Here is a 25,107-nt window from a genome sequence, read left to right as displayed (position 1 = left end):
GCCAGGATCTGCTTTGTTTCCCAAAAATTATGTTACTGACTTGTGTACTTGTAGATGGCACTTCACCCCCCGCCCCAGAATAAACTTTCACCCATCCACTGCTGTGGCTTCAGCACCTTGAACAGCCTGACACATACTAGGTGTTCAATAAACATGTCTGAGATGAATAAGTGAATGAATGAATGAATGAATGAGCACATAATGATAGTAGCCCTTAAAAGCCTAGAAACCTGCACTGTACCCAGACAAGAGGATTCCATGACTAGTGATCAAGTAAGTTTGGAAACCAAAAACTATTAGCATCTCTGAGAGTCCCACATTAACATTTTAAAGGCTCTGAGAAGCCCTGAGAGTTTTAAAAACTTTTAACTCTGCTTAATGCAGAGTCCGCCAAATGTGTTTGGTCACAGAAAACATTTTTTTTTATTCTTTTGGTAGAACATCAACAAAATCCTGGAATACATTTTGGGAAACATCAATGTAAACTCACTTCCCACCCTCAAAACCATGACTTTACAGATGGCAAAGTGAATCTTAAGAAAGGAAAAAGAACTTGCTTCCTTCGTTCTGAAGCATCAAATTGAGCATCGTGCTTGGCACATAGTAGGGGTTCCAGAAAGATTTGGATGAATGGATATAAAGTAAATTCATGAATAGTCTACCAGCCATGTGTATTTTCTCTGGCCCTGTACTGAAAGGCTGAAGCATGCAAGCAATGACAAGAATCTCTTCCCCTGGGAGGGTGGCACACACGCACACACGCACATCCATGTACCTACACAGACAACCCAAACCAGTACACAAGTGCACACACACACACGCACACACACAAATGGGCACACACACTTAACACACACATACACACAGGTACAGCCATTCTAAGACATAGGCCTCCCCACAGTCTCCTTTCCTGTGCCTCGCCAGTGTGTCCCTTAAGAAAGGCAACTGTCCGGGGGCGCCTGGGTGGCTCAGTGGGTTAAAGTCTCTGCCTTCGGCTCAGGTCATGATCCCAGGGTCGTGGGATCGAGTTGGGCTCTCTGGTCGGCAGGGAGCCTGTTTCTGCCCCTCCCCCCTGCTCCTGTCCTAGCTTGCTTGCATGCGTATGTGTGCTTCCCTTCCTCGCTGCCTACTTGTGATCTCTGTCAAATAAATAAATTAAAAAAAAAAAAGAAAGAAAGAAAGAAAAGCAACTGTCGGGATGCCTGGGTAGCTCAGTTGGTTGGGCGTCTGCCTTCAGCTTGGGTCACGACCCCAGGGTCCTGGGATAGAGCCCCACATCAGGCTCCCTGCTTGGCGGGGAGCCTGTTTCTGCCCCTCCCCCCTGCTCATGTCCGAGCTTGCTTGCATGCGTATGCGTGCGCGCTCTCTCTCTCTCTCTGTCTTAAATAAATAGAGAGAGAGAGAAAGAAAGGTAACTGTCCTTGGTGGGATGGAGAGGACATGAGGGCTGGAGAAGGCTCATTCACAATTTGGCAATTCCCAGAGGGTAGGGTTACTCCAGGAGGTGACAGATTAAACGCTAGATATTTTCCCACCCATTTTCTCTGGTGCAAATGTACAGGCGAGGGAGAAAGAATGGCGAAGTTAGGCTGCCCCGAGGATGCCTCCCACTCAAACCCTCTGGATGGCCATTTCTGTTTGACAAAGCCCTTCCTCACTGCTAACGAGATTTCACCCTCACACTGTCCTGGGAGTGGAGCCCCCATTCCACAGAAGATGAAGCTGAAGCTTACCAGTAACATGGTGGGGATCTGGGTGGGATAAGGATGGGAGCCCAAGCACACTTAAGAATCCCCCCACACCCCAGAAGCTTGGGGGTCCCATGTTGTTCCCAAGGCAAGTCCTGCCCTGGAACAGCGGCAGCAGCAGGATCCACACCGCCCCCCCTCCCCCGGCCAAGGTGCAAGTCTGCCACAAGGTCATTGTATGACCTCGGGCATCAGACTTGCCCTCTCCCGGAAAATCTGATCATTCACATCAGAAGGGAGCTCAGCTGAGGATTCTCTAAGATCCATTATTGCTCATGAACAAGAAAGCCTGAGGCCCTCAAGTGAATGGTCAGAAATGAGCGTCCAGGTTAAATGAGATACTGCCTGTAAAATGCATTGCCCAGTGCCTGTATACAGTTGCATTCATGAAACGTTAACTGCTCTTGGTGATGTCTTTCCATCCTTCTGGGTCCAAATCAAACACTACCCCTCTTCCAATCTCAGCGGTCATCCTGCCACTCCATCTTGGGCTGCCCTATCTGGTCCTATGGTTAGGGTCTTATAACCACTCCAGACTGTGAACTACCTGACGGCATGTCTTCCATTTGGTTCATCTCTGCATCTGCCTTGGAACACGGGCTAAGAGTCTCGCCTGGATAAAATACTCAGCATTTAGATGGAAGGGAAGAATGGATGGATGAATGGATGGTTGGGTGGATGATGAATGGGTGGTGGATGGATAAATGGGTGATAGATGGATGATAAATGGATGGATGGATGATGGACAGATGGATGGAGGGATGATGGATGATGGGTGGATGATAAATGGATGAATGGATAGGTGGATGGGTGGATGGATGATGGGTGATGGCTGGATGGAAGATGGATGGGTGATGGGTAGATGATGGATAGATGGATGATGGATAGATGATGGATGGGTAATGGGTGAGTGGATAGATGAGGGATGGATAGATGGATGACTGATGGATGGATGGATAATGGACGGGTGGATGATGAACAGATTATGGGTGGATAAATGGTTGGAAGGAAGAAGAAACATGACTAAAGAACTAGCTGAGGGAAAGAAATGCCCAAACCCCCAAGCTCCACATTCAGCAAAGTGCCCCTTCCTGAAGAATAAATAAAAATAGCCTATAAACATCCCGGCTAGTAATCAGGAAAATACAAATTAAAAGATGAGCTATTTCTTGCCTGTCAGATCGGCAAAAACAAAAAGGGGGAAAGAAGAAGGAGGAGAAAGAGAAGAAGGAGGAGAGAGGGAGAGGAGGAGGAGAAAAAAGGGAACACATCAGCATGTGGGCAAGAGTTAGGAGAGACCAGCACTCGCACCCTGCTGAAGGGTACATAGGTTCACCCTTCGTGGAGGGTGACGTGCAAATATCTATCAAATTTTTTTTTAAAGATTTTATTTATTTATTTGACAGAGAGAGATCACAAGTAGGCAGAGAGGCAGGCAGGCAGAGAGGGGGAAGCAGGCTCCCTGCTGAGCAGAGAGCCCGATGCGGGGCTCGATCCCAGGACCCTGAGACCATGACCTGAGCCGAAGGCAGAGGCTTAACCCACTGAGACACCCAGGCGCCCTATCTATCAAATTTTTCAAGTGACTACCCTTCGACCTAACAGGTCCACTTCAGGAATCTAGCCTAAGAAATACAAAGATTTATAAATGAGAAGGCTCCCCATTTCATTGTTTCTAACAGCGGAAAACTGGAAACTAAATGCCCATCCACAGAGAATTATAAACAGATTCTGGTGCGCCCCTTCTACAGAATGATGGCTGTTGCAGGGGAGTAAATCTACAACATTAACATGATGGTATGTCCTAGACGAATGGTTCTTGACCCTGGCTCCTCACTCAAATTCCCCAGGAAGCTAAAGAAGGAAGGAAGGGAGGAAGGAGGGAAGGACAGACAGAGGGAGGAAGGAAAGAAGGAGGGAGGAAGGGAAGGAGGAAGGGAAGGAGGAAGGGAAGGAGGAAGAAATTGACTTAGGGCCGCATCCTCGAAGAGTCTGGATTGTCTGGTCTGTAGTAGGTCCCAGGCAACATTATTCCTTAAAGTGCCTAAGATAATATTAATGTGCAACCAAGACTGGAAACTCATTGCTTCTTGAAAATAGCACATAACAGAAAGTATATTATAGTCAAGCAGTATATCAACCACATAAGGGTAAAATTACACATGCACAGGTATATGTACATATGTGTTTGTGTAAATGCACCACAAAAAAAGGTCTAGGGGTGAAGACAACAGTGGATAACAGTGCTTCCCTCTGGGGAAGAAAGGGATTAAATTATTTAAGATGTGTCAATATTTTTTTAAGTTATGAATATAGTTACCCCAAAACACAGGATATGCAGGTTACACAGGGGGGTGGGGAGTAGGACAGAACTCCTGTGCCTTTACTCATGGCCCCTTCTCCTAGCCCAGAGTCTGGGGACTTCTCCAGCCCCCAGAGAAAGCATGAACTTCTCTGTTGCCTTTTCTGGCCCATGGGGCATTTGTAAATAAAGGTAATGATTATTGGCACAGTTCACTACCTCTAGCGGTACGACTCTGAGCAAGGTAGTTCTGTGCCTATCTGTGCCTCTGCAAAACTGAGATCAGTCAGAGAGCTGAGGTGAGAACCCGAGAAGCACATGGGAAGAGCTGAAGGCAGGGTCTGGCACAAGTAAGTCCCCCCGTGTGTCCTCCCCAGGGATCAAGGTGGGCCACGCTGGTTGCTCTGGGTGGGCATAGGTGGGGCCTGGTCATCCTCTACCTGCATGGTTCCTGGATTAGAGAAGCACCAGAGAACCTGCTCCACTGATCTCTGCCAAAGCCCCTGGAGCCCAAAGAGCCAAGGACGCCACCAGCTGAACTCTCAGACACCTGGAAAGTCACCAACGTGGCAGTCAAGCCCTTGACACTGACCTGATGTGCCCCTCCACACTCAAAAGGGTCCGGAGCAAGGGAGGTCCCAGCTGCCCTGCACAAGGTTCCCTAGAGCTGCCTCTTCGGAATTCTCACTCTCTGGACCGGTCACTTTACAGAGTTACTTGAAAAGACCTAACAATAGCTTTCTAGCCTGTTTTGTTAAATATTTATTGATTTTGAGCCCAAATGTCCATTGACTAATGAATGGATAAAGAAGACGTGGTATACATTTATACCATCGAATATCAGTCCGCCATCGAAAGCATGAACTTTGCCATTTGCATCAACATGGATGGAACCAGAGAGTATCGAGCTGAGGGAAAGGAGTCAGCCAGAGAAAGACAAATACCCTAGGATTTCCTCAGATGTGGAATTTAAGAAACAAAAGAGATGAACACAGAGGAAGGGAAAAAATGAGAGAGAGAGAGAGAGAGAGAGATGCAAACCATAAAAAACTCAACTATAGAGAAGAAACTGAGGGTTGGTGGAGGGAGGTAGGCGGGGGAGGGGCTAAATGGGTGAAGAGTATTTTTTTTAAAGACTTATCTATGTATTTACTTATTTACTTGCTTATTTACTTATTTGTGAGAGAGTGAGAGCGAGCACACATACATTCACAAAGGGAGGGGCAGAGGGAAAGCATCTCAAGCAGATTCCCCACCCAGCACGGGGCCCCTCCCGGCTCTGCGCGGAGCACCATCTCAGGGTCCTGAGATCATGACCTGAGCCAAAACCAAGAGTCAGACATTTAACTGACGGAGCCACCCAGGTGCCCCTGGCTGATGGGCATTAAGGAGGACACTTGTTATGATGAGCACGGGGTGTTATATCTAAGTGATGAGTCACTGAATTCTACACCTGAAACCGTCTTATTATCCTCTTCGTTAACTAACTAGAATTTACATAAAAATCTGAAATTTAAAAAAAAAAAAAGAAAGAAAGAAAGAAAAAGAGAAAAACTTTTTTTTTTTTTTAAGTAAACTCTACCCCATGCATGAGGCTTGAACTCACCACCCGGAGATCAAGAGCTGCATGCTGTACCCACTGAGCCAGCCAGGCACCCCCCTAACCTGTTGTTTTTTTTTTTTTTTCAAACCAAAGCTTCTTGTGTTTTCCCCTTTTTACGTTCCAGGAATTAAAATCCTAAACCATCTAAGGCAGGTAGCTCAGCCAGTCAGTTCCATCCCATTTTATAGACGGAAACTGAGGCCCATAGAGGGAGCTGTCCTGCCCGAGATCACAGAGCATGTTTCCTCCAATCCACAATTCCCACAACTCCAGAGACAAATAAATCAGTCTTGACTCAGGCCTTCAGCCAGAAGGAGGTCTTTCCTTTTCATTTGGAGTTTGATTTAATTGTCAGGTTCCCTTGCAAACGCATCCCATCTTCTTCCTGCAAACTTCCCCCAACTCCGGCCCTCACTCCTAGCGCTATTCAGGGTCAGTGGGTCCCTGAAAGACGAGGGCGGTCCCAAAGGCCATTTAATAAAAGCTGGACTTGGGGCACCTGGGTGGCTCAGTGGGTTAAAGCCTCTGCCTTCGGCTCACGTCATGATCCCTGGGTCCTGGAAACTGAGTCCTGCATATAATCAGGCTCCCTGTTCAGCAGGGAGTCTACTTCTCCCTCTGCCCCTCCCCCCTGCTCATGTTGGCTCAAATAAATAAATGAAATCTTTAAAAAAAATTTGCTTAGAATTTTATTCAAAACTTAGTATGAAATTTAGTATGAAAGTGTCGCATTGGTTTTATCATTTAAAAACGATGTTTTACAACCTAGCATACAGGCTGGCACAAAGCCTTCGATCAGCCGCAGCAGCAATATCCCAGCTGAACCCGAACTGTGGGTGAGGATGAAGGGGAGAACAGGCACAAGCCATCCCCACCCACCTGCAAGGGGCATGAGGCCCCCACTGCTCCCCGATGGGGCATCTCTCACCTCCTGAACAGGAACAGGGGCTGGCAGGAGGTGGAGGGGGCAGGAGGGTGCATCAAAGATGCTGAGGGAAGGGGCAGGGGTGGGGGGATAAGCCCATGTCAGATGCCCCACTCGCTCATTCACTTAGGAGAGCATTCGCTCATTACTCAATCACTTGTCCACTACTCTCTCACTCACCCACCCATTCACTGAGCCCCTCAAAGTTTGCATGCGTACGCACTCACTTAAGAAATCCTTTATAGGGCTCAGTGGGTTAAGCCTCTGCCTTCGGCTCAGGTCATGATCTCAGGGTCCTGGGATGGAGCCCCACATCAGACTCTCTGCTCAGCAGGGAGCATGCTTCCCCCCTCTGTCTCTGCCAGCCTCTCTGCCAACTTGTGATCTCTCTCTCTCTATCTCTGTCAAATAAATAAATAAAATCTTTTAAAAAAAATCTTTTATAAACACAAGGACTCAGAGGCTCAGGTCAATGGCATCCACCAGTCTGTGTGGGGTCCCAGAAGCCCGCCAGGCTGACCATATCCCATCCATTATTTCCTACCCCTGAGTGAGTGGTGCATGGCAAGCTTTGCCAACTCTCAATAGGGCTGCTCTGAGAATGGGATCTGAGTTACTCCCTAAGGCCCGAGGAGACAGAACCAGAACCCAGGCACCAATATTATGGAGGCAGATTGCAGTTTAATGGAAAAGAAGAACATATGAAACACAAGCTTTTAAAAAAAAAAAAAATGCATATTGGTAGTGAGCTCCCTGGGAGTGGAAGTATGTAAGTCCAGGATGGATGAAACTAAGGATGCCACAAGCACACCCAAAGAGGTCTGAACGAAGTGAACCTCCAGGTTCCTCTTCAAACTCAGGCTGGCAGGAGTCTGAGAAGTTCAAAGACAAAAGGAGTGGAAGTCTGATGAATCTTCCACCATGAGTGCCAGGCCCCTGGCTGGGGCATCTGCAGAGCTGTCCTGAGCACCCAGAACGTGTGCTTTGCTCACTGCTCCCCAGAGAGCCCAGCACTCTGGAGCCTCCACCCCAGGTGAGAGGAGCCTGCCCCTTCTTTCCATCTCCCCTCCTCTGAGTACCCACTCTCCTCCCTCCCCCTCTCCCTGGGGGCTCTCTAGGCCTGGTGATTGTCTCTCCTCCCCCCAGGTTCAGGCCTGCAGCCCCAGGGGGCTAGGGACAAAGTCATTTCTCCCGAACCAGAAATAGGCTTACTGTTGCTGGTGGCTGCAAGGTCCTGCAGCCCCCAGGCCAAGGGCGTACACCAAGCCTGGATTTGGCAGCCGTGGCCACCCCACCTCCCTTCTCCAGCCAAGCCCTGCTCCCTAACCAAGCCCAGATGGCCATCACTCTGCCTTCAGGCAGGTAGAATGCAGTGCAACAGGAGTTAGGTGAACAGTATGTTTTATTTAATTAGGATCAACAGAAGAGATAAACCTCACAGCAGGATAGGGAATGACAACACTGCAAAAAATAATTCATGCCCAGGTAACGAAAGGACAAATTTCAATTACAGAGAAATCCGGGGGAGAGAAAGGTGCCTGGTCCCTCCAAGGAGGAGAACGGTACCAGCGTCAGCACTGCCCAGACCTGCAGGCCAGAGGTGGTGGGCACTCGAGGACTGGGAAGCCGGGCAACTAGGTAGTCATTCCAGAACAACTGTCCCTCCCTTTCCCGAAGGGTGCGGACCTGGGGGAGCCAGGGGGTGCTGTCTGGGTCCTGGCACACAGGTATGGGTGCCTGGGGATCTGCCCTGCTGGGGCCACTCGGCAAACTCACACCCAGCCAGGCCCAAAAGAATGGTGCCCCCAAGGAGAGAGAACAAATGTTCTAATCCTGACCAGGTCAACTGCTCGCTCAGCTGCTAAGCAGCCCCCTGCCCTGCCCCCCGCCCCCGGCCCTGATGCGGTCCCTCAACCAGTGCCCTGCCCTACCTTTGGGCACGCCGATCTCATTTCTCACACTAGAGCAAGGAACAGCCCCGCCAGAGCTCCAGAGTCCCTTGATCTTCCTAGCCTGCTTCTCATGTCTACCCTGGAAAATGGAGCCCTTGAACCAGGTGGCTTCCTCAGAGGGTGGTGGGCTAAGACCCCCTCACCACCACCACCACCTGGGTGCTGCCTGAAAATGAAAGTTCATGGTGGTGATGATTGCAAAACAACGTGAAGAAACTAATGTCACCGAACCGCACACTTAGAAATGCTTAAGATGGTACATTCTAGGTTATACATAGCTTACTGTAATTTTTGAAAGGGGAAAAAGAATGAGGAGCTCTGAGGCCCTCCCCAGACCAGCTGGGTGAGCATCTCTAGCGTCTGGGCCTGAGGACGTGCAATTTAATTTAATTTATTTATGTAAGTGATGTCTACACCCAATGTGGGGCCCGAACTCACCACCCCAAGATCAACAATCGAACACTACGCCAGCAAGGAGCCCTGGAAATGCTATGGTAACCAGCTTCTCACTAGGGACAGGTTACCGGCTCCCAGCTGCCGGGAATCCATGCTCTCCCCAAATCAAGGTTCCCCTTACCGTTTCCAGCATAATGCCATGGATTATCTCCAGAAATCCTTCTTGTGCGAATGAGTATTCAAAACGAGGACCCGTCCAAGTTTCACAGCCCAAGAAAAATTTTTTGTTGACATATTCTCCCCCCAGAATGAGCACATCAGCCACACCTTCCTTCCCAGGGCTTGGCCGCATGTACCCAGGACAGCAGAACTCGTCCAAGTGGGCTCCGCTCTCTCTCTTTCTTTCTCTCTCTCTCTCTCTCTCTCATCCCCTCACCCCAAGCGTTAGGTGATGGCAGCCCCAGCACCCCCATTAGCCATGAGGAAAATTGCTGTTAAATTAGTGAGCCCATCTACAGAGCCCCATTTTATATCCCAATTCAGAAGATGGCATGAACATCTGCTTTCACTTCAAGACATTAATTTTCAATTATTGGAGAAAAACAAAATTAGTCCTGACAAATTGCTGGCAAGCACAGGCTGTTGTCTGGTGGTTCATAATAATAACTTCGGGGGCCCACAATTAGTGTCCTCGGACGGAGTCTCCTGATGGGTCCCTGTCATATGGAGTCAGTGGCAGTGGCATCCCGGTCCCCGGGCATTCTCAGGGAACTGCATCTTTGGGGCCGGTTGAGAGAACTAAGGAAGTTGGGTATTTCTCTTTCTGGAGAAGGCCAGGCTAGGGTGGAGGGGAAGAGAGAGGATGAATATAAAACATCCTGCCTGATCGCTTTCAGCCGGGGACATATCACGCCCTGCTTCCCCGCCACACACTTACGTGGGAATGCAAGTCACTTCTGAGTCCAGGGGAGCCCAGTAAAGGCACACTTAGACCACCTTAGAATTCCAGGCTGCCATCTTCAATGGGGGACAGATGGGTGACATGATTCTCTTAGCAGACCCCTTCCACCCCTGCCGTAATGTCATCAGGGATTTCTGAGTCCAAAGCTCAACAGCTCCAACCTCTGAGATCAGAATGCGTATAAACCTTCTATAACAAAACAAAAACAAAAACAAAAACAAAAACAAAAAAAGAAACTGTTTGCTGAGGTCCCATCAACCCAAGAACCTGGTTCAGCCCATGTTAGACTCTACAGGAAAAAAAGAAAGAAAACTCTGAATTTGCCAACCTCAAGGACCCCCAAATCCAGAGAATGATCCACTTGTTATTATCAACACTGTAATCTCATTTGATAGCTTTTTTTTATGTATCTTGGCTGCTGTAGTCACTCTATCAATAAGAATCCACTGAAATGTGAATGAGCAGAAGAATTCGGAGATAATGACGTGGCAATCTTTGAATTGGACTTGTCACAATTGAAAGTAGAGTGTGTCTGCCTAGCGAACGCGTTCAGACTCTTGAGGGGGGGCGGGGGGGCGTGGCGGGAGGCAGGTCAAAAAAAAAAAAAGAAAGAAAGAAAACAAAACAAAACAACAACAACAAAGGAAAATTATATCTTTAAGACGAGAATGAAAGACGTTGCTACTTCCAAAGTCAACTCGGTAACTGAGCTCCAACATTGTGTAATTGACTTTGCAAGTAGAACAACAGCAACGTAACAAAGAAAATGTCAGTGTTTTCACAGCACTAATCTATAACGCTGGGAGGCCCTCCCGCTGTCAGCCAGGGCTGACAATACAATAGCTTTCAAAGGGATATTACCATCATGCTTTTATTCCTGACATCAATCAAGACAAAGAGAATCCTTTTCACAAGATATTAAAAATCAAACCTTTGTACGAGAGGATAGGTAAAACAGCATTCCCCTTAAAGACAGCCACGCAGAGCAATCAGCTAATTGGCGCTCCTTGAAAGAGGTAAAGTATTTTTATTTACTGAGTGTACAACCCCAATCGTTGGCTGCCACCGAGCCTGGCAGGTAAGCTATGAATCAAAACTTTCCATCAGCATTTCCCCCACTCCACTCCACCCTCTCTCTCCCACCGTAGGCAGAGGGAGCTGACAGCGCCGAAAACTTCAATTGGGATATAACCGATCCAGGCTTAATTAGTCCATTCTGGGTGCAAAACTATTTGGATTCCCAACTACCACAAGCACAAAACACCCTTGCAAGCTGACGGGAATCTGCAGAAATTGTCAAATTTGCCAATTCAGGTTTTCCCTGGCTACCCACAGTAATGGGGAGCCCCCTAACAGTTTTCAAGGTATTCTTCTGTCACAATTAACCTAGACCCACAGATAAGAAGCCCTGATATCTACGGCAAACGTTCAGAAGACATGAAGATAACATTCTCTGCAAACACCAGTGTACCATAGACAAGATCCAGGAAAGGTAAATTCAGTTTTACCTGGACCAAAGGGTTAACTGAATCTACACCTTCAGTTTAGTAAAAAGAAGGGGGAGGGGGCAGTGGAGAGGCAGTCAGGAAAGCTAGCCATCTTCAGCTTGCTTACCAATAAGAGTTTTTGATGACCGCACGTCAGAAGTTGGTACCACCTGCAGAACCCTGCAGGTCCAGGAGCAGGGTGTGCAGAAGGGCTCGTGTTTTAAGGGTTCATTATCTGCACACTATCTAAGCCACGGAAGTCACCCACCCACCCGCCCGCAAGGGGTCCAAAATGCCACCATCCCCACACCTCTCCAGGGCTTGACAGAGCCAAGGGTCTAGGTGGCTCCAGGCCCCAGACTATTGCTAAGGATGGGAGGTTGGAGGGCAAAAATCACTCAATTTCCAGCAGGGGGTCCCTTTGGAACTCAGGGCCAAGGTGTTTGTGACTTTTGCCTCTGGTACCTAACAGACCATCTGCCAAAAATAGGTGAGTCCAGCCACTCCAAGACGGAGATGCAACTCGAGGGGCATCTGAAGCAGGAAAGATGTTTTTCACTTTTCAGACATAACTGTATTCGTTTCCGGTTTATTTTTTAATTGTTTATTTTTAAGCAGTTTCTGAACAACAGGTGCTGTTCACTTCACAAGCAGAAATGTTAAGACAGGAGGGAATTGGCCTCAAAACCACCCCGAAAAATCCTATCCTCCCCACCACCACCTCCATCAGCCTTTTTCCAGCAGCAAGCACGCCCATACCATCAGCCTCCGTGGCAGGTTCCTTTCGTTTACACATCCAAATGAACAGTTAAGAGAAATCAATGCATCTAATTGCCAGACTATTAAATCCTACATCAGGGGAAGAATTCCACAGCCACCAGCTTAAGAGTTGGCTACAGATACAGCAATTACTGCAACTTTCTATTAGACTGAATCAGATCCCCCTTTGGTCTCCAGCTAGCAACACTGTGCTCAAAGATGTTGCACTCCGGTTTCCCCTCTCAGGTTTCTCCCTCCTCCTCCTCCTCCTCTGCTGACACACTGTAGCATGCCTTCACAGTGCCAGGGCTGGCCGGGTCTACCGACTGACTCTAGGACTGTAAAGTCACCAGCATTTTGCACCTTCCGTTATGAATGCAAGCTGGGCACCTATGGTTAGACGTTTAGCAGGGTCCTTCTGCCAGAGGCACACAGTTATCTTATGTTACTGCTTATGAAGTTTTTGCAAGGAAACAGGTGTAAGAATCTAAACAGCAATGACTAGCCATAAACGATGTTTTCTAGAGTAAGACAGGCTCTTCCATGCGCTGGAAGTCCGTGACTTAATGGAGGAGGGGGTGATGAAAAATTAGGATTAAATACCACTGCCCAATCCACACGAAAGCTAAAGAACCAGAAAGGGTTTGTTTTGCCCTTCCTACAAGATCATGTACATTTAGCCAAACAAATCTCGACAATTTACACTTGTATGTGGTCTCAGCTGAATCAAGAAACCTGTAACCTCAGAACGTCTCTATTTATTACATCTCAATTATTTCCATGGAAACACAAGCAGTGGCGATCTACACTGTTCCCAAGTCCCCAGATCACCAAATTTCTAAGATGGACTTTTGGAGGGGCTGCGGGCTGGCAGGAGAGGAAGACGGAGAAGGGGAGGGGAGTGCAGAGAAGGGGGTGGGAGAAGGGAGAGGAGTTGGGATGTTGGCGTGGGGGGGTGGGAAACACGTGGACACAGCCTGAGTGCTAATTAATATTAAGAACGGTAATTAACAGGCAGTTGCTAGATGGAGAAAATCAACAGTATTAAATTAAAATCATTCCAAAGTTTTAAGCTGAGTCTGGGGAAAAAAAATGTATTCGTTTTCCAAATACATAAATAAATAGCCTGTTTCTTGGATCTGCAGAGGCAGTGTGGGTGAAGGGAGACAGGTTACCAAGTCACCTGACATCATCAGCCAAAATAACATCAGTGAGAAGTGATGAGAACAGCCCCGGAGAATGAGGCCAAAATTGTCAAAGGAAACAAATGTCCTCACAACTGCCACACCACACCACCAGGAGACAGAAAAAGGGAGAGTGTTGTAGGGAGGGAAAATCGGTCAGAAAATGTGACTTTTGTAACATTTGTGGGGTTTTGGTGTTATTATTATTATTTTTTTAATCACAAGTCTTTTGAAAACCAATGAAACTATTCTCCCCCCTGCCTTAGTACCCCAGCTCCCTTCCCTATTTGCTGAATGTCCTCCCTGGAAGCTGGGTTTTCCAAAGAAGGACAAACAGCCAAAGGGGACAAGTGACCCCCTCCAGAAGGAAGGCTGTGCCCGGCAGTGGAAAGGGAGACCCCTCCCACCCCCACCCCAGGCCTGTTTGATTTTTCAAAGCAGCAACACCGGAGCTTTCAAATCACACTTTCTGAGCATCCATTAGAAATTGTTATATTTCTGTCTTTCCTTCCTGCTATGGGCTTTCACGTTTCCGAGATCAATTACGAATTACAGCCAAGCGACTTTCACAGCAGAAGGCGCGGGCTGGGGAAGTCCACAATGCCTCCACGTTAGCCCTGACACACAGCAGTGGAGGCACAATAAAATAAAATAAAATGTAAAAGGCACCACTGTTCCTTAAGAAGCACCTTCCAGCATCTTGAAAGGTGAAGACCTTGTCATTTTAAACACTTGGTGTGGAGCTGTCCACACTCAAGCACACACTTTTGAATATTGTCTGAGAAAGGGGAGAAGCAGTTCTTGAAACGCAATAAATCCATCACCTGCTGAAACTCTTATCTATTCAAATTATTATCTCTCTTAATTCCTCCCTTGATAAGTGGTCATATCTCCACCCTATTCACCCCGGTAAACTGAATAACAGGCAAAATGGTGAGAGGCGAGGGTCGAAGCTGCTTCTGGAAAATGCAAAGAACCACAGGGAGAAACAGAAGATCCTAGGCTCCAAGGGCAGAAAGGTGCTGTGTGGCTGATATTTACAATACTTCTCGGGGTGCCTGGGTGGCTCAGTCCTTAAGCGTCTGCCTTTGGCTGGGGTCCTGATCCCGGGGTCCTGGGATCGAGCCCCTTGTCGGGCTCCCAGCTCAGCGGGGAGCCTGCTTCTCCCTCTCCCCACTCCCCCTGTTTGTGTTCCCTCTCTCACTGTGTCTCTCTCTGTCAAATAAATAAATTTTTAAAAAATAATAATAGTTCTCAAAATGCCTACACTGGTCTCCTTCTCACTTTGCGGTCTTTCCCCCACCAATCTGTTTGAATTGTTGGCTATACGTACACACATATAGATTTAGAGAGAGAAATTCATTAAAAATCATGTCAAGGCTCATTTCATGAAAAGCTGAGACCAATTCTTGCGTCTTTCTCAAAGATACACAGAGTGGTTTTAGAATTAGGTTTGAGCAACTCTGAAACACCCACCCATCTGTTCGTGGCAAATTGCTCTACCTTTGGTTTCTGTGTCTCTCACCTTCTAAAATAAGGAGGTTCAGAGGCATGGATTGAGGTTAGAGGTAACTAAGCTTTGCATCTTCCTTTATGAAAACCCTGCTCCTAAACACAGATTTAACTCAAAAACAACTACCTGAGTTAAATAAAACTGTTTTCCCAACCACAGATCCTGAGTCTACATTTTCTTCTGGGCCACCTTAAGTAGCTCTTGAAGGAGTGCGGTGAGCCAGGGAAAAAGAAAAGAAATCAAATAATATTTCAAGCCACAGAGCCTTTCCTATTCAGCAAAAGGACAAACATCTACCATTTGCCTGTCCCCTTCTTGGGGGCTATCGGTTTCCCTGTGCCTCCACCAGAACACCTTCTGGTTTGCCAATTCTGAAGAGCAGACCAGGTTATCCCCGATTGGGATGCATGCCACAGGGAGGGGAACAAAACCAACTTCTCTCAAGGAAAAAGAGGAAAGGGAGCAGCTGCCTTGCTGAGACTTTGGACTGAGTTGGTCTGCTTCTAAGATGACAGGGACAGTCTCTGCTCAGCCAGGAGCCCTGGAATCTGCTGGGACTTTAGAAGGAGAGCAACAGCGGGTGTCTCACGACCCTCCTTGCCAGATTGAGTCCCGGCCTTTCCAGCCAGGATCAAGGCTGGCAGGAAGGGAGCGGGGCCCCAGCGCCTTCCCGCGCAGGCCTCCAGGAAATGAACTTTTCAGAGTAGAACTGGGCTCGGGCCAGAGGTCATCAGGGGAGTTGGGAGAGGACAAGGGCCTCGGGACTTTTGGCTCCAGAGACCTAGCAGCTCTCATCCTGTCCCTCCTCTGTCAGCTCTCAGCTGGACGGGCCAGTCGGGCACCCACCCGAGGCGCTGGAATCGGGACAAAGCAGCCGGCGAGGCCTGGAGAAGCCAGTCAGTGGGGAGAGAAGGGCAGGGGAGGGCCTCCGTCGCCTGCGCGGGGCCTCTCCCTGGGGCCTCTGCTCTCCAGGGGCCCACTCTAGCCTGGGGCCCTTGATGGAAATGGAGAGCAAAGCAAAGGAGACGAGGTGGGGGCGGGGGGGGGGTCGCAAGCTGTTTTTGTGTGTCCGTGTGTGCTGTGGGTCCTCACTAACGTGTGCACTCCGGGGAACCGACACAGGAAACTGGCCTAGGTGTCGAGGATGTGAGTGCCCGGGGTTGGGTCCCAGGCGCCTTCCACCGAGGGGCGCGCGCGGCGGCCGCTGCGCTCCCCTGGGGACCCGCGTCCTGCCGGCGCTGCGCAGACAATGAACTCCTGGCGGAGGCTCCCGGCCCGGTTGGCCTCGGTGGAGGAGGCAGGAAGTGCGGGGGCCCTGGTCGGGAGCGCGGCCCGAGCAGGGGACAGGGAGGGGGCGCCTGGTGGCCGGGGCGGGGACGCGGCGCTCAAGGCGTGCGCAAGCTCTGCCCGCCGCCCTCGGCTACGGCGTCCCGGGGCGACGAGGCGCGGGCCGAGGAAAGGCGGCAAGGCCCGGGGCCCGGCGTGAGCGGCCTCGGAGTTGCCGGCCTCCGGGGCGCCGGTCCTCACCGCCTCTTCCTTCCTCCCGCCGCCCGCTCGCCGCCGCCGAGATTCGCAATCCCCGCCAAGTCAGGCCCGCACCCCTTGATTGGCCACGCGGGCCCGGGGCCCGCACGGAGGGAGCGGCGAGAGCCCCTCAGCGGCGCCCCCAGGCCCGGGTCCCCCGCGGGCGGCAACGCCGAGCCCGGAGAGGGTCCGGCGGGTAGGGTGTCCGCGGCGTGCCCCCTCCGCCGCCTCCGCCTCCCGCTCCCGGCTTCCTCCTCCCCCTCCTCTTCCTCCTCCTCCGCCTCCGCCTCCTCCTCCGCCGCCGCCTCCTCCTCCTCCTCTCGGCTCGCTCGCGCGGGTCCCCGGCCGCCCGCCCGCTCGCCGGTCCCTCCTCCCTCGCTCCCTCCCTCCCCGCTCGCTCGCTCGCGCCTCCGCCGGGCCTCGCTCGCTCACCTTTCACCGAGCGCGGCTTCGCCTGCTTCCGCCTGGACATGTCCGGGGCTCCCGACGCTCCGTCGCCCTCCGCGGCCGGCTCCCCCCGCCGCCCCCCGCCGCTCCGGGCAGCCCTTCTCCCCCTTCTCCTCCGCCTGCCTCTCGGAAACTTTTTTTTTTGCAGCCGGGTCGGCGGCTGCGGGGAGCGGATCGTAGGTCCGGGGCGGCCTCCCTGGGGGGGACGGCCCGGGCCGGCCGAGGCCGCTCGGGGGCGGGGGGAGGCCCGGGGGCCGCGCCGGGGCCCTGCCTGTTGCAATGCGGCAGCCGGGGGCTCTCGGTCCCAGCGGCGGTCCCAGCGGCGCGGGGAGTCCGGAGGCCACTCGGCCGAGCCGAGTTATGCAAAAAAAAAAAAAAAAAAAAAAAAGCCGCCCCCCTCCTCCTCCCCACCCCCCGCCGGCCCCCGGCCCCTGCGGCCCCCTCCCTCCCTCCCCCACCCCACCGCCACCCTCACCCTCCTCCTCCTTCTCCTCCTCCGCCCCTTGCCGGATTTTTGTGCAAAGTTTGCAGGCGTCCGGCCACGCAGCCCGGTGCGGAGCTCACAATGAACCCATCTGAGGAGGGGGGACGGGGCTGGAGTCGAGGGGGTCTCAGGGGGGGTGGAGACCGGGAGGCGGTCGGGAGCGCGGAAGCTCAGCACCCCCGGAAAAAAAAAAAAAAAAAGCCTTCAAATTATCCCCTGCCTCACACACACAAAAAATAAATAAATATTAATGGCTAAAAAATGCCCAAACGCCTGGTTTGGAGATTATGATGGATGGGAAGGGGGGTCCCTCAACTCAGCCTACTTGGGGGGGCTCGAAACGGCCGCAGTGGCTCGGAAGCCACAGCTCGGGGCCCCTGGCTCACGCCCCCTTCTCTGGCTCTCGGCTCGGTCCGGCGCCGGCCCCCCGGAGGAGGAAGGGGCGCGCGGGGGCGCTCAGGCGGCGGCGGGCAGGCGCGCCCGTGCCCTGGGCATCGCTCAGCCCGTGCGCCGGGCCGCCGCTGCCTGCCCTCGGGCTGCGGTGCTCAGCGCGCGGCGCGCAGCCGATCCCCAGGCCGGTGCCAAGTCGCCGGCCCCGCTAGCTGCCTCCATGGGCCAGGGGCTCGGAGAGGGGGGAGGTGGCGGCCGCGGCGGCGGAGGAGGACGAGCAGGCGGCGGCCGGGCTCCCGTCCTCCCGGGCAGCGGCGGCGGCGGCGGCGGCGACGGCTGCGCCCCGGCTCCTCCGCGCTCCAGCCGGCGCCGGCCCGCCCGCCAGCCTCCCTTGCGCTCCTGTCTTCTTTGTGGTCGCTGGCTCTCCTCCTCCCGATCCGGCTGCTGGGGCTGCACTGCAGAGACACATAATAAAGCCAGGCTTGGCTGGAAATGTAGCCGGGTCCCAGCAGGAGGATGTGAGGAGCGGAGTCCCGGCGGGGGAGCGCTCTGATCCCGTGGGGCGCCCCGCACTGCTCCGGCTCGGATCAGACGGAGAGAGGGCCAACAGCACCGAGCGATGGACAGCGCTGGAAATACAGCTCCGGCCGCCCGCAAAACCCGGACCGCGGCGGCGGCGGCGGCGGCAGGCACGGCGTGGGCGCGGGCACCGCACCCGCACGCGGGGCCCCCCGACTTGGGCACCCGCGGCACCTGGGGCGGGAGGAGGGAACTGACACAGGGCCTACGCGTGCTGTCAAGCTCGCCGAGATGAATTAGCATCACAAACTGCAAAAAGTGGGGGGGGGGCGCAAACTGGGGTGAATTGCCCCAGCACGCCACTTCCGCAAATTATGCCCCACGGACATGAATTATCTCCGAACTTGGCTTTTCCGTCTTGAACACTGCCCACTGGTCGGTGTTTGAAGACCATCTCTGCCCCACATCTGCAAACTCTTCCACCACCGAGCTAACTCTGTGCGGCCTGCATTTGTAGGGCTGTTGCGTCTGGGTGCGCATTTTTTATTTAAGACAATAAAAGGAATATCTCGGCCCCAAAACGTTGCAGTAGCACTGCCTTCTCCCGCGGTTGACCAAAAAAACCTGCTCCTACTGTCCACAGTTTTGCCCCCGCCACCAGGGGGCGCCTCGCTTCCCTGAGACTCGAGCCCACGGAGGTCTCAGAGCCCGCCGGGAAAGCGCTCACCCTTGGGAAATGTCTTCCGCAGGCAACTCCCCTAAACCATTCCTTTGAAGCCTCCCCCTCCCCCACCAGCTGCAGGCGGCCGCGTCCAGGGTGGGGGAGAGGCCCCGACATCGCCCCCCTCCCGGGCGAGTGGCGCCACCTTGGGCCGGCTCGCCCCAGAGCTGGGAGAGCAAAGCGGGTGCGCGGCGCGGCGCTGGGGGTTATCAATCTCGCGGATCGATAAGTTGCCACTTGGAGAGGGGAGGGCTGTGTCCCCTCGGAGACGAGTTACCCAGGGCAACCTTTCAGGGAAAAACCCGCTGCCCGCGGAGAGCCGCGCCGGGGCCGGCCGGGCAGCGGCGCCCGCCCGGAGCAGGGCGCCTGCGCCCCGCCGTCCCCCAGCCCGCCCGCCAGGCCGGCCCGCACCCCCCTCAGCTCGCTTCGCAGTCCCACCCGGCCCGGCTCGCCTCTCTGGGCCTGCGGGCTCCAACCCCTTGCTGGGCTGATTGCGGAGGTAGATGCCACCCCCGCACCCCTGGGGCTAGGGAGCACCAGCCGGCGGGTGCAGGGAGAGGCCTGAGGCGGATGGGGTGGGTAGGATGGGGGGAGGCCAAGCTCTTGCGCTCAAGGCCGTCTTGGAGGTACAGTAGAGTGACCGGAGAAACGCGACGCCGGGGCGGACACCTTGACTCCGGGAAGCAGAGAGGATCCCCAGAAGAGCTAGGAGCAGGACAGAGGTGTCACCTAACCGAGAGCCAAGCCCTGAGTACCCCCCCCCGAGTTAAGGCTGCCACCCCCTAGGTCGCCGCCCTCTCCAGCTCTTGCGTCCCGTAGTGTGCAACATCTTGGCCTTCCCGGAGGGCGGTGGGAGCCGCCTCTCGAAGCTGGGGGACGGCCGGGGTAGCTGAGAGGGGGTGCCAAGGGCCAAAGCGAGGGCAGAGGCCGCGAGGCGCCTGGGAAGGAGCCAGGAAGGAGGGGCCGAATCAGCAGCTCCCCCACCCCCGCCGGCGCCTGGGATCGAGGCCCGCGGAGAGAGGCTGACAGGCGGCAGATGGCACACGCTGGGGGAGGGGGGCGGTTGGCCTCGGCTCCGGGGTGCCCCCGCCGCGGGCTGCCTCTCCTAGGGGGAGGGGGCGGAGAACAGCCCCCGGCTCGCCCGCCCTGGCCCTCTGGGGGGCTGAAGACTCGCGGATCTTGCCCAGCCGGGAGCCGGAGAGAAGGGGACGGACAAAAGCAGCGCAGTGGGGAAGGGGTGTGCTGAAGGAAAGGAGGGGTCAGCGGGCGGTGGTTGGAGACCCGCGGTGCTGCCTTTTTTCCACCCTCAGGGAACTTCGGAAGCCCCCGAGGCCAGAGGTGGGGATAACAGAAGGGGGGGGGCGGCGACTGCGTATTCCGAACTAATCCTCAAGGGCTGGGGGTCCTGGAGAAGAGCACAAAGTTTTTTGGACCCCTTCCCCGCACGTCGCAGTCGCACACGTCCGCATCTCGGCGCTCACCCCTCCCCTGCAAGACCGCTCTGCTGTCTCCCAGCTCAGTGGCCGTCAGGGTGCAGTGGGAGCACGACCTCGTCCCCGCCTCTGCCCGGCCCCGCTTTCTCTGAAGCTTGTTTCATTTTTAACTCCTTCCAGAAAAACATGCTGTTTTAAGGAAAATTCCAGAGCAGCAAAAAGCCAGTCGCTCCTACCAAAGGGGTCTCAGGGGGCACTGGGTGAGGGCAGGGCTGGCCTTGCTTCTCACCAGCCTGGTGGCCAGGGACCAGAAAAAGGTCATTTTCAGGCAGTGTTTCACACCCCACCTGCCTAGTTGGCATCAGTGTAACCAGGAGTCTGGGCCCCTCATCTTGGAGAAAGGCCTCCCTTGGCCTCTTCTTCCTCATCTGCAGAGTGGACAGCTGCTCCTGCCCAAAGGAGTGGCCAGAGAAATCCTTTGCAAATGGGAAAAAAAGCCACCATCAAAAAATGCAAGAAAAATTACAAATTGACGTTTTTGAAAACAAATGAGACCTTGGTCACAGAAATGGGCGTTTTCCTTCCGGGTCATATCTTGGCAGCAGCAGGGGACACCTACCCCCAGACCCCCCACCATTTCTGCACACTCCTAATGATACCTCCCTAGACACACATCGAGAGAGCCTCCTCTTCTGAGTTTCGAAATGAGGCAGGTTGTCCTGCAGGTGAAGGCTGGAGAGGTTCAGTGAGTGACCAAAACAAGGTAGGACAACAAAGTAAAGTCAAATAGGGTTCTGGCTTACCTGAGTAGCTCAGTGGATGAAGCACCTGCCTTCCCCTCGGATCATGATCTCAGGGTCCTGCTCAGTGGGGGACCTGCTTCTCTCTCTCCTGCTCCCTCTACTTGCGCTCACGCTCTCTGTCAAATAAATAAATAAAATCTTAAAAGAAAAAAACAAGATAGGGTTCCTTTTATGGCCTCTAACCTACTATCCCTGAAGGATCCCCAGAGTTGTGCAAGAGGGACTTTTTGGTAAATCACCAAATGATGGCCATCTCCCCATCGACACACACGTGTGTGCACACACACACCCACGCGCGCGCGCACACACCCATGCACACGTTAACCCACACACTTGAAGTAAACAATCGCTGGAATATATACGATGTGAAATTCATGATTTCTGTTCACCTTTTAATTACCCAAAGGTCACACTCTCTACTGCCATTTTGGAGAGGGAAGATTAACCCCGAGTTTCCCCCCAGGGAAGAAATCCATTCCTTTGTTCATTTGTTAATTCACAGTGCATTTATTGACTGTATGCCTACTGTGTGCCAATACCGAGGGGGAAGACACGAGCAAGGACCACAGGCCCTCCCTGCTGAGGCTGGTTCTTTCGTGGAGAGGCTGACTTTTAATAAAGGGCCACATAAATAATTATTTAATGACAGTTTTGAACAATCCTAAGAAGGAAAAATATAGTGTAAATGAGGCCAAAAAACAGAGGGTCACAGTGGTGGTCTGGCTGAGAGCCTGGAGGAGGAGGAAGGAGTCAGGAAAGAGGGGAGAGAACTGAGTTCCTGGCAGAGTGAACAGTGTGTGTAAAGGGCCTGCGGCGGGAAGGAGCTGGGTGATGCTGTGGAGAGGCGGACATATCTCCAAGCCAAGAGCCAAAGGAGGCAATAGTCACAGCCGAGCTTAGCAGCCACTCAGACCCATCTTCTAACCCAGCAGCCTTCTTCATTGCCCCGCTGGTGAACCTTGGGCAAGGAACTTGCTGGATCTCCATTTTTCCATCTTCCTTCCTGTCCCTCACCTTCACCACCCCTCAAGGTCAACCATGTTTCTAGAGGGAGATGCCAATCACACAGCTGCAGGTTCCCTCCTTGTGCTGGTGAGTTCCTCCCACAGTGTTCCCTTGAGATGGACAGACATCCCCCTGCTTTCTAGAAGCTTCCTACCAGCTTTAGATCTATTGAGAGGGAATCTGTGTTTGGGTGGATTGCGATTTTTTCCTTTTTCTTTTTTGCATTTTTGTTTTACTAGCATGATCCACCTATTTGTGGAGTCCAGGCTCCTCTGGGCACTGCCGTCCTAGGGGTACTAAGGTCAAGCCATCAGGAGACAGCCTGGCACCCCAATTACTAACTGGCATTGGCCCACCATCCCTGCCTCCACAGCGGTATTTACAACATTGAGAATCCCTCTCACAGGGCTTGTTCTTGAAGCTTCTGAGGCTTCAAAACAGAGCAAGACAAGAGAGTCCCTTCCTCTGCTCTCAGTTCTCAGCATGGCTTTTTGGGGAGGGAAGTCCCCACAGATGCTCCTGAAATGCTCCAAAGGTCCCCATTGCCCCCCCACTAGGACCACAACTCAAAGAGACCAGCGGCGGGCCCAGACATCTGCCTCCCGGGGGCTTTGGGAGTATGGTGCCAAAAACAATACAACGGGTGTGGGAACGTCCTTGTCTTCAGTTTCTGTTCAGCTGGGAAAGCCATTTCTATTTTATCATCATTATTATAATTATTTAATTCTTCGAGTGTCAGCAGTCTTTGCAGGGAACACCCACAAGGCAGCAAAGAAACCAACTTGGCAGGAGAGTCCCAGGGGACTCACACCCTCCAAAAGCTTGAAACTCTTGGCCGGGGCCCTGAGAACCTCCACCCAGACCACCTCTAACTGCCCCGGTGTGTGGCACACACGTGCCTGGGGTCACTTGTTGCTTTGTTCTCTCGAAATACTTCATTTACGATGCCTGTGATTCTTTAAAAGAAACAACAGTTCGGTATATAAGGAATATCTGATAGGAGCCCAGTTTTCTAAGTCTGAACCAGGAGTGGTTGCACTAGGAAGAGCCCATTCCAGAACTGGTCTCAAGACCTTTGACCATCAGCGGGTCAATGGGCCACCAATGTTTTGCTAATAAGCAGATGGGATGCCCAAAAAAGTGACAGATTCAGAAATGAGCTCTATTTGGTGAAATTAAAAACACTCAAAATGTGGTTTAGCGGGGGCGCCTGGGTGGCTCAGTGGGTTAAGCCTCTGCCTTTGGCTCAGGTCATGATCTCGGGGTCCTAGGATCGAGCCCCACATCGGGCTGTCCGCTCAGCGGGGAGCCTGCTTCCCCCCTCTTTCTCTACCTGCCTCTCTGCCTACTTGTGATCTCTCTCTGTGTCTAATAAATAAATAAAATCTTTAAAAAAAAAAAATGTGGTTTAGCGAAATAGTCTAGAGACATATCACCTCGCCTGAACGGGGAATGCATATTCTGAGAGACCGGGGTCACCTGTGCCCTTAAAATCCCTGGCCTGATGGCCCAGGGGTCCAGTGTCCAGCCAGAATTTCTGACTGCATGGTGCCCAGCAGAGGACACAGAAGCCTGCGCAGGAGAGGGACAGAGGCTCATCCTGAGAGCGCTTTTCATGCCGGAAGTGTTTAGATAACCTGAAATCAGGACAGAATGTGGGGACTTTGTTGAGCTGGGTATAGGACCTGTTTTGTCCCTGAGGTGGTGCCTGCTTTGCTAACCACTGGTGTATGTAGCAGGATCTGGTCAGGGACCTGCCTTCACTTTCCCCAGGTAGAGAGGTTACATGGGAGTCGCAAACCTTCTCCCTCCTCTTTTGCGGCCACTATTAATTACCAGAAAGGACCCAAGAGCATGCAGGACCAAACTAGCTTAGGTCATTTTCCAAAAAAAATTTTTTTTAAATCCGTTATTTGCATGTACCCTTTCTGCTTCAACCCCCTCCCCTGTCCACTGTCATGAAAAGAAGGTACTAGATGCCCAGGTCCAAGAGAAATGCTACAGAGATTTCCAAAAAGTACTGGTGTGTGTGTTCCCTGTGTCCCACACATACAGTTGGGGACCGTATGCCCATGGCGGGAAGGAGAGAAGCAGAATCAGCAGGGCTGAGCCTACCCAGCTCCCCACTGCATCCCTTGGCCCTACAGGTGATCAGAACCTAGTGATGGCATTAAGAGAAAGATCGCCAATCTGCGCGACCTACAGAGGATTTGCCTAACACGTCTCTGGGCAAGAAACCATCTCCACACAAAGGGTTTCTGGTGGACAGCCCAGGCCGATGGGTAAGATTCTTTGCCCACACAACTATGTCGGAAGCTATTTCAGGAAAGACCACTGGGATTTGATATGTACCAGCCCCCCCACCTCCAGGACCCCATGGTGCTCACTTCATGCCAGTGAATGTGGCTGGAGAAACAAGCAGACCAGAGAAGCCAGGGGCAGGCTCTAGGGCGACAAGGCACAGTACCAGGGAAAGGGCTCAGCCTCTCAAGACAAAAGGGTCTGGCTTTCCATGCCGGGACAAAGTAGCTTCATGGATAAAATGAAGAGAATCATACCAGTGGCAGAGGATGGTAGTTAGCAAAAAGATAATGTCACCAGAATCAGGACGTGTGAAGGGCATGGAATGACCTTGCACGTCATAGGTGGGCAATAAATGTCATGGTTTGATTGTGGTCCTTCTTCCGTGATGGATATGGTAGGACACTGCTGCGGGATGTGCCGAAAAGGAGGAGAGCTCACTTACAAGGACTTTTACAAGGACTGGAACCAGCAAAAGCCTGAGAAGAGAGCTGGTAAGGCAGCTTCCGGAAGAAGAGCCTTTGCACACAATCACCTCTTTCTATCTGCCAGGTCCCTGGATTCAGTAACTGGGCCCTTCCATACTGTAAGGGCATAATAAATGTTAGCTCATTGTAATACTTAAAGGCAAAGCACGCTCAAGAAGTTTA

At 52.6% G+C, this 25,107-nt stretch overlaps 1 protein-coding gene across 1 annotated transcript in view; it reads right to left on the bottom strand.

Annotated features, from left to right (window-relative positions):
- Positions 1-16,826, bottom strand: part of ZNF423 (zinc finger protein 423) — a gene marked incomplete at its 5' end in the record, with an annotated part of 329,842 nt that extends 313,016 nt beyond the window's left edge. Inside the window, one exon of the mRNA XM_080828089.1 lies at positions 16,787-16,826. Within this exon, the coding sequence (XP_080684215.1) occupies positions 16,787-16,826 (40 nt within the window). The remainder of the gene's footprint in view (positions 1-16,786) is intronic.
- Positions 16,827-25,107: the final 8,281 nt, after the last annotated feature.

The sequence above is a fragment of the Martes martes genome (assembly GCF_963455335.1).
Source record: "Martes martes genome assembly, chromosome: 17".
Taxonomy (NCBI): Eukaryota; Metazoa; Chordata; class Mammalia; order Carnivora; family Mustelidae; genus Martes; species Martes martes.
This window is presented reverse-complemented; position numbering and strand designations above follow the sequence as displayed.